General features: G+C 51.5%; 2 protein-coding genes across 2 annotated transcripts in view; one reads left to right on the top strand and one right to left on the bottom strand.

The window, feature by feature from the left end:
- The first annotated feature begins 856 nt into the window (after positions 1 to 856).
- LOC119098190 (uncharacterized) lies at positions 857 to 4,003 on the top strand. The gene is made up of 4 exons (XM_037221117.1): positions 857 to 1,001; positions 1,332 to 1,448; positions 1,974 to 2,132; positions 2,954 to 4,003. The coding sequence occupies exons 1-4, from the start codon at positions 857 to 859 to the stop codon at positions 3,196 to 3,198; spliced, it is 666 nt and encodes a 221-aa protein (XP_037077012.1). The 3' UTR covers positions 3,199 to 4,003.
- Positions 4,004 to 9,057: 5,054 nt separating this feature from the next.
- Positions 9,058 to 11,828, bottom strand: part of LOC119098189 (receptor-type guanylate cyclase gcy-5-like) — a 33,025-nt gene continuing 30,254 nt past the window's right edge. Inside the window, 3 exon segments of the mRNA XM_037221116.1 lie at positions 9,058 to 9,430; positions 10,779 to 10,986; positions 11,298 to 11,410. Coding sequence (XP_037077011.1) covers positions 9,058 to 9,430; positions 10,779 to 10,986; positions 11,298 to 11,410 — 694 coding nt within the window.

Genomic DNA, 11,828 nt, shown 5'->3' with positions numbered 1-11,828 from the left:
ACAACCGCCTACAGCTGCACAGTGCGAGCGGCTACGCTGCTCGCCCACGTGGCGTGAGCGTGCACGCGGGTGTGGCCCCTGCGCGGTCGAGCACCCGTGTCTGCGTTCGGGTCGTCCCCTTCCCATCCCCCCCCCCCTCCCCGACGACACGGGATCCGAGAGCAGAAGCTGCATGCTCCACACGGCCGTCACCGGTCGCCGCCCGCTATATAAGCCCGCACGTCGGTCAGGCTGGCACACTTCTGCCTCGCCGGCGGCCACACAGCCACAAGGTCTGGGTGGGGGGAGGGGGCTAGGCGCGGGATGTGCCCCGGCATACTATAGTGGAGTGGAGTGGAGTGGAGTGGAGAGGTGTGGGTTGGATGGCCGGGCCGTGACGGACGGAAACGTCGCGCGTTTGAGACCTTTAACTGTTTCGCCAGCAGCTATTCTGAAGCTTCAACTGATTCAGGTTGTTTTAGCTGTCTGAGAACATCGCTCTGCCTACTGCTGCTGTGGCCGACTAAGACATCTCCTTCGTTTTTTGTGTGGCATGCCTGTAGGAGCTTGAATGGTATGGACATGCAATTGTATTGTCTTAACATAGGCATGGACGTTGAAATGTGCTAAGTGTTATCTTCGGAAAGTTACAGAAGAGCGGCTCACAAATCAGACCATTTTGACTCCATAACAAACAGCAAAAGTTTCTATATGCAGGCTCGCGGTACCAGGAGTGCCTTCCACGGCGGCCGATGGTGTGACTTTGCAAAAGATGCATGTCGAGCGTTTGGCCAGGTCTAACTAGCTCATCCGCAGCCGAGCGCATCGCGTGCTCGGTCTGTGTCGTCCCAACCAACGGCCGCCTCCTGCCGCAGACATGGTCCGTCTGACGTCCGCCCTGCTGCTGTGTCTGGCCGGCCTGGCGGCGGCCGCAACAAGCTGGCCGCCGCACAGCCATCTCAGCCGCCCGGGCTACCGCCACCCGATCTACGTGTTCAGCCAGTGGGGCAAGGCCCACCGCGGTATCGGCCGACCGAGGCCTTCGAAGAATCGTCCATTCGGAGGAAACCTGGCCAACCAATTCGCATCCGGTGGGCTGAACGGCGTCTCAACCAGCGAACCAGGCCCCGACCCCCCCGGCGGAGCGGAACCCGACTCTGCCGGCGCATCGGGCCCCGACTCCCCCGGCGGAGCGGAACCCGACTCTGCCGGCGTATCGGGCCCCGACTCCTCCGGCGGAGCGGAACCCGACTCAGCCAGCGCATCGGGCCCCGACTCCCCCGGCGGAGCGGAACCTGACTCTGCCGGCGCATCGGGCCCCGACTCCTCCGGCGGAGCGGAACCCGACTCAGCCAGCGCATCGGGCCCCGACTCCCCCGCCGAGCCGAACCCCGACTCTGCCAGCGGGCCCGAACCCGAATCCCCCGCCGAGCCGGACGGCAGCGAATCGTCCGCCATCGGCGCCACCGGTGAGACTGGGAGTCCGGACACGGGCAGTGGAGAGAATCGGGCTTTGGTTATAGAAACAAGAAACTAGTGACAGTTGGACTCATCAACTTTCACGAAAATGCCCAACTTTAGGCTGGGGTAGGATTTTTTTGAACTTTTTCACATGTGTTGTTGACTATACCATAAATGCATTCTTTGTTCACTACATTCACTACACACAGCTCCAATGACCCCCAAGGGATCCTAGTTTGGCTGGGCGGCCCTAGCAAAATGGCCCTACAGGGCTAAATTCGCCGCAGCTGATAATGTCGAGGACGAACTCACCGCACTTGATTATCCTAACCCCTTGCACCAGTAACAACTCAAACTTATTTCCTCGTGACACCGCGCATCGCGTTTATGTGCAGACCATGAGTCCGCGTTATATTTTACACTGGATGTGGTGCATTTGTGTGTCCGGCGAAGAACTGATCTTGGATGGCGTCTGCTGACGGCTGTTGACGTGTTTTGTCATTCTGTCATTGTCTGTCATTTGTTTTCCCCAGACGAGCTGTTCTTCTCTTGGCGTGACATGGATCTGGACCCGCGCGATAGGTACACGTGGCAAGAGGCTAAGGACCAGTGCGAATCGCGTAACCTAAGGCTCGTGTCTCTGGACACCCGTGAGAAAAACGACCGTGTCGCCGACCAGATCTTCGATGACGGTAAGGCCGGCCAGCCTGCCGAGCCTTCTGAAAAAGGCGGGAAGCAAAAGGGAGAGAGAGAGAGAAAGAGAGAGAGAGAAAGGGAAGAGAGTCACATACACACACACACACACACACACACACACACATATATATATATATATATATATATATATATATATATATATATATATATATACCTATACATCTATAATGTATCATTTCTGTACATATAGTGCATACTACATATGCTACACATGCCACACATGCATATATATATATATATATATATATATATATATATAGACATATACATATATATATATATATATATATATATATATATATACGTATATATATATATACATGTATATATTTATATGTATGTATATATATATGTATGCATGCATAAGCGTTAACTTCTAGGTGTATGAACCTGAGAATCGGTTAAATCCAAAGACCTTATACGGGTATTTGATATGCTGCGGAAAAATGTGAGCACAATTGATAAAAACAAAGGAGGTAGATTGTGAACTATTTCCGCAGAAGTAGGTTCGATGAAAATCGTTCTGAGACATCTGTCATTCCTGAAACACTGGCCATTCACGACATTGGAAGCCATTCTCGGCCACCCACGTTGTTACCGTACCACCTGGGGGATACAGTGCACACTTGACTAGAACGTAACCTCGAACACACCACAAGTGAATGCATCGAAATGACAGCCATGATCCCAGACAGGCGATGAGGTCGTGTTCTGCCTCATGCCGCTGCTTGGTCGTGGAGAGCCAGCTGAGTGTGTTGGAGTGTTCATTGCGAGCCGCGTGTCCCCTTCGCCGCAGACGTGGCCTACAGCTGGACGTCCGGAAGACAGAACTCCGCCACCGACTTCGTCTGGGGCAACGGCCGGCTTGTGTCGGAGGGCTTCACCAACTGGAGCCCGACGGGCGGCGACGGCTTCCCACAGCCCGACGACCGCGAAGGCCCCGAGGACTGCCTGGCCGTCATCAACAACGCGTATGGGGACGGCGTTGTCTGGCACGACATCCTATGCTCCCGCGAGAAGCACTTTGTCTGCGAGAAGTAGAAGAGGCTCTGAATAACGGCGGGGCGGCCGGCAGCCGCCGTCGCCGCCGCCACCACCCGATATGTGCAACGAGTTGGGCAAGCGAACCGGACGCCGATCAGCCGTCACGTGACATTTCGCACACGCTGTGACGAAACAGATCCGACCAGTGTCAGTGGGGTTTTAGACCTGCCTTGCTTGCACTGTGTTCCTGATTTCACAAACGAGATGATCAGGATGTTCTCACTTTAACTCTGATGAAGCGAAAACCGAGACGAACATGCTGACCCCGGCGCCCATCCCATCACTGGGATCTCGCTGAACCGTGATCTGCGCTATGGGGATCGAGTGCGTGCCTGTGACATATTCCGGCCATGCTACGCTGTGGGGAGCGAGTGCGTGCCTGTGACATATTCCGGCCATGTTACGCTGCGGTAAGCTATGCAACGCGTGAGATGGTATGCCTGCTGGCATACGTGAGATCGTCTTGAAAGGAATGTTACACATTTGAAGAGGTTGAAGCAAGCGACAAATATGACGAAATAAACGCATTTATAGCTATTGGTGTATATACTTTCAAGTGGAAAAAATGTTCTAAAAATACCAGTTCTCTGTTTCGCAAATATGGTTCAGGCAGTGCAATATTGCCACTTACTTATAAACATTTCAAACTCGCTGGGAGATGGCGGTGCGAGTTGAAAGTATTCGCTGAGCCATATATCGTTATGAGTTCGTGTTTTGGTCGTCTCTCGTCATGTTCTTGGATATTCATCCGTTACTGAAAGATAATCTCCACACTTGAAGATGTAAAGCAAGCATTAGATATGATAAAATTCAGATAAGATAAAAAGTCACTTATTTGGAATACAGTTGGGTGGAACGGATTAGTCGAGATAAGGCAATTTCTCTATTTAGCATACACGCTTCTCAATACAGCATTGTCAGATAGCGTCGCCGTACCTTGCATAACATTGGCCGAGAGTCAGTTGATGGTTGTTGTATGAGGAAATTGTGCCCACAAACGCTAGATGGAAACGACTCGACAATTATATTTCTCTTCTCCTTGATCGCCGTAGGCCCAATGAAAAGGCAGGATTTGAATGATGTGATTATGACGTCATGGATGCCTGGGTAACCTGGGTGAAAGTCTCCCCGAAAAAGTCTGCGCATCTTCGGGCTTTTACCGCTATGCGCGATTGAATTTCCGTTCATTATCGAGTCTGTGGCACTCATGATACTTCTGCATCACTTTCTTCACAGGTGTTGAAGGCTAGCATATCTTGTACTCGTTGATTCACGTCAAAGCGAAATTCTGAATTTGTCGTTGGCCATCAGCTGATCACATCGACTCGTCGGCCACCCGCTGGAAACCATCTGGCTGGGACCAACCTTGAAATCAAGTGTTGTACTTGATTTTGGTGGTATTTGGCAGCAACTTTATCCAATTTTGTCATATTTTTTCGGAAATTCTTAACCTCCAATAAAGGGGTCCACCAAGATCTGGGGAAACAAACGAGGCCCTTATATGCACATACGCACTGCGTCTAGCTTTCTACTGCTCACAGGAAGATGGATTCCCATTGAACAAAATCGATACACAAGAATGTCGAAGCTTAACGGCCAAAACAAGATACTTTTGGGGGAGTAGGCTCCAAACTCCGGGGAGGTAGCACAATGTTGCCTGTCACCCCCCCCCCCCCTGACGAAATCTTGGATCCGCCACTGATTAGGCATGCTATGCAATATGCTATATAAGCACCGCATTTCATTTAAGGCATCGACGTTGTTCCCGACTACTAATATCTACTACTCACCTGCCTCCTTCCTTCCACTCTCCTGCCAAAGCCTAATATAGCATGCTGGGTTCACATCCTCTCTTCAGACTTCATGGCAACACAGAATCACATTCGGCCCACATGAACTAAATAAATAGCGTTTTTGATGATGTTTTTGCTATGCTTCCTATTTCTGCCAGCTGGATGCGCCCGTGAATTTTGCATTTTGAAAAGTCGTTCGGAAAGAGCAATTTTTGAATCATGAGGTCTTGAAATTTGTTAGCTGCGTTCAAATCGGGTGTGACATGACGAGCGCGTCGTATCAAGCGTGCCGTTATGATTCAAATGTTTGAGGTGTCCCTTGTTGCCCCCTTTCAACTATGTTGCAGGCTTTTCAGGAGCGTAGACCTTGTAGGAGGGAACCAAACGTCGTTTGGTTAATCGACCAAGTAGTTCTAGGCATATCAAGAGGTCGGGTGTGAAAGACTCTTTTGGCATAACGTAGTTTCGACGTGCCTGAAATAATCGGTTAAACCAAATATAGTCAGTCTGTATTCGACTTCCAAACTAACGACAGAACCAAAGCGTGGTAACACCAACATCATGGCTAAAGTTTCATCATAACAGCTTGCACCTGAAATAGGACCGATAACACCTGGGCACCGTTTAGAATAACCAATAGATTGTGAACATCCTGGGTCAACATAACGTCAGCAGCAGAAAAGCACGATGGAGCTGGTAGTGTAGTGTAGAAGTTGTGCCTGATCATTCATCAGACATATATCCTTTTTTAAATATGGCATTTCCAAAGTAAATAACATTTCAGTAGCATACCGTGAATAAGCGGCGTGTTATGTGTAGTTTTTTCTCCAACGTCCATCGCGCTGCCGGATTCCGCGGGGCGCAAACACCAGCCCATTCGTCGAGCAGACCGAAGTGGCACTGGTCCCGACGCATTAACCGTGATGTTTATTCATCCCTGGCCTATCATGCGCCTTCACTCATAGCTTTCTCGAAACGGTAGAATGCTTCATGTTGCGGCTTGAGGGCAGCTGTGAGTGAAACACGGGCATATATAAGCACAGAACGCCTGTCTCCAGGGCATGAGTTTGCGTTCGCGATCCCAGCCTCCGACTGATCGGCGGTGCCCGAGTGTGCTCGGTCGTTGGCACCATTTCTAGCAAACGGTCCCATAAAATGCCTAAGAGACGCTTTATGCAATGGTTCTCGCTGGCCTGAGCGGTGGAGGCATGTTTAGTTCTTTGGGCCTCGGGCTGGGCACGGAGTGTCTGAAACGTCATCATTGCTGTATCTGGATGAGCTCAGTCCATAGTGGTCTCGTTTTCCCACTGGACATACTACCTTGATCATTACCGCGTTTTATCGTCATGCTCTCTGCTTGCTTTAGAGGCTTCATACTTTGGCGAGTGGAAATTTCACAGTAGCGCGAGAGCGGCAGCGAAAGCGTTGCGCGTAACAATTAAAGTATGGCTTTCAAAACATAACAACGGCACCCAGCCTCTCAAAAGCACCCAGGACCAACAAATGAGAGTACATCATGGCGTGTATTATTCCAATATCAGCACCACACGGGAACCACGAACCATTGCCTCGGCCCCATGTGGCATGCTGGACCGCAGACGCTTAATAACACATGCACATTTGCAGTTCATACACCTGGATAAGTAATGAAAAGATAGACGCCTCTTTGACCAGACACAGCATTCTCTTGAGGCGTCAGCACAAACTGCCGAAAAGCCGCTGGTGCTCCATCTGTTCAGACAAATGAACTACACACAAGCCATCATAATCACCGCCGTCTGGCCGCGCATGCGCCGTTTGACGAACTAACCCTGCACAGCGCAGCACAGGACCTCAGGAGCCGGTCAAAACGGTAGCCCTGGATTATCTTTTGATTGAAGGTTTTCAGACACGTCTTGGCAAACTCATTTGGCTACTTATCCTCTCCAAATCAACAAGTCGTGACAACAACGTTCGCTACACGGACACCACATACACACATTGGACATGCACACAGCATCAACCAAAACTGGCCATGTAAACGTGTCAATTCGGTTCATTGGCGCAGCGCCGCTAGCCAGCCTGCACCAAGCACCGCGCATGCGCCGTGTCCCTCCCCAGAAATGGGCCACGCAGCACTTAACAACATAGATTTCGTGCCAGAACTAAACAATACTGAAATCAGAGACCGCACGGGTTGAGCAAATTCATGGGTACCCAAACATAATGAGTAACTCGCTAGGTTATGTGCAGGTTGTGGGAAATCACAGGTATGGGAGTTGGCAGTATGGGTGCGAGACAAGCCAAAAAAAGGATAAATCTAGGCTTAAATTTGTTGAGCCTTTTTCAGAGCTAAAGACAGACAAGTTGTAAGTGATTTGAACTGGCAAGCAGGTCGATAACAGGTGGGCAGGACTGATCAGCAACGGTTAGCGAGAGGAAATACCAAGACTCTAACGAAGGTTCCTCGTTGAGATGGAAAAACGCTGCATCAGAAAAGCAAGGTAGAATTTCCACTAATCGGGTGCCTTCTGCCATGTTTGCCTTTGGCTGACATGTTGTCAAAAGTCACAGTTCATAATCGGCGATTTCGTCATATGTCTACGCCAACTGGCGGCCCAAACTTTCGGTCGCAAACAGGATAAACAGCACGTGTCAGGTCATAGGTTCTCATTTCACCCGCAAACATTTGCCCGACCGTAGACAACGCCTCTCACTGGGATCCACGGCATGGTGCTTCCGCCCAGCCAGTCGCTTTGTTACCCGAACTGCCTCTCAATACCGACAGATACAACGTGCTTTATGATGCTTGACAGCATGGCAGGCATCGGTTTCCGTCAAGTTTCATGGCGCCGAAAACCAACCTACATTCTTCTATAAGGCTAGAATTCTTCGAGGTTCCTCGGGAATACACAGTTTATTAATGTTACGAAATGTGCTTGCTGAACGCTAGTGAAAAACGACACCCAGCGAGAAGCATTCCCCTGAAGCGCCTCGTTCAGACGAAAGTTTTGTTTTCAGCACACCGCAGCATCTATGTGCCATAATGTCTACGTCACTGCTGGACACGAATGTCATACTAGTGCCATGCTCGAGTTCTCTGAGACGAGTTACACCTGAGATAAAGCCAGTGCGTCCGGCGCACCGGCACCAAACGACGGAGCCGGCCGCATGCCGCATGTCGCGCCAGCAGTGCGAGGCATGTCCTACGCAACCATGCCATGTCATCGGTCTACAGGCACTGCCGCCACAGCTAGCTACAAGACGCTTTCCAAGTCGAGCACCAGTACAAAATATATCTAATTATGTAAAGCGAGTGACTGGGATTCTCGTTCCTCAGGTTAAGCAGGTGGCAATTCCGAAATCGCCTCGGCGCGTGCCACTGTCGACGGCAACGGCTGGGCTCGGCAGGGTTTAGCCACGCGTCACGCCAGTGCGTGCGACACACCTCAACAGCTGATATTCATATGGGGTGGAAGGAAGTTCGGTTTATCTTCTCTTGGGTTTTCAAAGCTATCGGGACATTGGAAGAGCCCTTTAGTCCCAGATTTTGGATCAGAAAGCCCATGCTAGTTGTACAATGCATAAAACGTAGTACTCTGGAGCATGCAAAACTACCGTAAAAATACATCATGCTTTCTCACTAGCTAATGCCGAGAGACTATGAATGCATCGATTTCTGCACAGTAACACAATGAATAACAAAAGGCGATAATATCACTTTTCCCACCAGTCATCCGATCGGCCATTAGAGCGTGACAGGGCCACCTGACCTTTGTACTTGACACGATGGCGTTGACTAGGACTGCGCGAGGGCAACTAGGCCCCCACTGTCTCGGCCCCCACCGTCGACCGGCCGCGCCTCGGCGCACCGCCGTTCCCACCACCGCCGCGTGCAGACGCTCCGACCACGCCCGAGCCCTCCGCGAAGCAGACGCCCGCGCAGCACCCTCTAGCGCGGAGCACGAACGATCCCCCTCCCCCCCCCCCCCCCACACACGAGACAGGTGGCGCCGGCCAGCGCCGCCGGCCGGCGGCCCCGGCGCCCGCCGTCGACGCCGGGACGCGCGCGGCTGGGCTCACATCACACGTCGGTGGTGGCCAGGCCGGCGGCGCGATGCCCCGGCGGGCCGTCCGCCTCGAGGTCGTACCTGGCCAGCTGGCCACCCGGCGCGCCGTTCACCAACCGCTCGGCCTCAGGGATGTCGGCCAGCTCGTGAGAGGCGCTGCGCTGCAGCCAGCCGACCGGCCGCGCCGACAGCGAGAGCGTCAGCTTGCGGCTGGAGTTGAGGTCGACCTCGTGCGTGTCCTGGCCTTCGATCTGGACGGCCGAGAGTGGCACGTCCAGGCAGGGCGCAATGAGGCGTGGATACTGCACGCCTAGCAGCTCTACCACTGCGCGCGCGTCCGGCCGCTGCTCGGGCGACACCGACCAGCAGGCGAGCAGCAGGTCGGCCCTGGGGGCAGCAGACACACCAGGTCAGCGGAAGGCCAGCCCTAGGGCACACACCCGGTCAGAGGCAGACCAGACCTCAGGGTAGCAGACAAAACAAGTCAGCGGCAGGTCAGCCCTGAGGGCAGCAGACACAATAGGTCAGCAGCAAGTCTGGCTTGACAGTCATCATTACGCTTCGTATCTATACCGCACTTGCATTGCAGGTAAACAGCACACTCAGTGGAGATACAGGTTATTAAACGAATGGTACGGTAGTCAGATTGCTGCCTGGTGTTTGCCATCTGATTACACGGAATGGTTTTCGACATCGGCTGACAGCGTATGAAGATGACTGCGCAAGTGGGCGCGACTTCGACTCGAACACGATATCAAGGGCTCCTATACAGTGGCTATTCGCTGTCAATAGAGTCGATTCGAGGGACAGCAGTTTACAATTTACTGCATCGGTAGGCCAAACCCTAAGCACAGCCATACACGTGGAGAACAAGTATTTTGTTTAGACGCCAGGCCTACAAGTGTTTGAATTACTCATACGTAAGCTGTGATAATCGTACTTTTTGGCTATCAACTACATCATGCTTAGAGAAATCACAAGGTACACAGTGCACCTTAAAGTTCAAAGACTATCGCAGACAGCAACTGACCCAATTGCAGCTTTGGTTTACTCAGTGATGATCAAAGAAAACGCATTTACTTAACCATATCTATCATTTTCTTCACATCACAAGGTGTTGGTTCGAGACCCCTTATTAACGAGCATAGTAGGGTAATGAGAAACCACGGTCTGATGATACCTCGCTAGATCTAAAAACAGCGGAGAAGAGTTCTCGGCCTTCAGCCTTTTCGGATCAACTAATATTTATTTGTGTAAAATTATCATGTAAGATGCAAGCATGACAAATTGTTAGGTAACACGTGTGCCTGGAAAGTTTCCATGTACGGTGTTCATAACCTGTGTGCCATATTTTTGCGAGTAAATTAAGTTATACAATCTTCGTCACTCACTACCCACACCAATAACTATCTGTTTCATTAACCGCGTCAGTTTAATGTTTGACAGCGGTTTTACCAAAACTCGTACTCTCGTGGACTCTCGGGGATGGTCCAGGGTCAAAAGCTCGTCTCCGCTAATTTAACATAACCCTTGGTTTTATGACATCGTGGTTCTGATTACACAAACAAGTGCATCTAATTTTGTCCATTCTGGATCCGGTCCAAACTGCGTTCAGAGCCAAACACAAGTCTGGTAAGCCGCCTCGCTGGCTGGCTGGCTGGCTGCCTGGCTGGCTGGCTGCCTGGCTGGCTGGCTGGCTGGCTGGCTGGCTGATTGGCTGGCCGAGCCCACTCACAGTTCAGTCTTGACGCCGCGAGGCACGCCCACGTAATGACCGGCGCGGACGTACTCCAGGACCTGGCTGTTGCTCAGGCCCTGGAACGGGAAGCTGCCGAACGTGATGATCTCGAACAGCAGCACGCCGTACGACCACATGTCCGACATGGGCGTGAAGAGGCCGTCGGCCAATGACTCTGGCGCCATCCACCGGACGGGCAGCATACCTGCGGTACGGCGGGGCGGCGTCAGATGGCACTACCAGCGGCGCTGAGCGCGACCGTTGCTCAGCCGTCCAGGCCTCGGCGGGCGCCGTCTACCGCCCGCCGAAGCCTGTCGCCGCTTTGCCACCAAGTTTATCATAACATATCACACATCACCGCAGTGGAGTTGAAAAGCAAATAATGAAATGTGCGAAGTGCGAAACTGGCACGTGTTTCGATCGGTACGCCAACGCGCAGCTGCGACACTGCTACGAGGTTCTTTCAACATGCAGTAATCAGCAGTGAACGAGAAAACAGCGGTAGCTGGTGAGTACCTTTCCGGTTGAACCTGTAGTAGTCGTTTTCGCACATTGATCGTGTCATGCCGAAGTCGGCAAGCTTGACCACTTGTTGTGCATTGATCAAGCAGTTCCTGCAGGCGACGTCCCTGGAGATGTTGCATAGAGTTAACACAGCGCAACGATCAATACGATGAGCTTGATAACACAGTAGTATTAGCCTTATTCCTCGGAGAAAAACCAGGAAAATAGAGATACAGTTGGGTTGATGTTTCGGCAGCACGTCTTTATCGAAACAATAGCAGAAGTTTCTTTTCACTTCTGCTATTGTTTCGATAAAGCCATGTTGCCGAAATATCAGCCCAAGTATATCTCCACTCTCCTGGTTTTTCTCCGAGGACTAGGGCTAAAACTATTGTCTTATCTATGTGAATAATGTCCCTCGCTAATGCATTGAACAACTTACGTTAAAATGAACTTGACACCGAACGTCAGCCAAATTTTGCTTGAGGTGCAGACAGTGAAGCAGACTAAAGAGCATACTTCAATGTTAATTTGCACGCAGTA

Source organism: Pollicipes pollicipes, unplaced genomic scaffold (genome assembly GCF_011947565.3).
Source record: "Pollicipes pollicipes isolate AB1234 unplaced genomic scaffold, Ppol_2.1 Scaffold_4740;HRSCAF=5597_pilon_pilon_pilon, whole genome shotgun sequence".
Classification (NCBI taxonomy): domain Eukaryota; kingdom Metazoa; phylum Arthropoda; class Thecostraca; order Pollicipedomorpha; family Pollicipedidae; genus Pollicipes; species Pollicipes pollicipes.
Note: the sequence above shows the minus strand (reverse complement) of the source record. Positions and strands in the feature narration are given on the sequence as shown.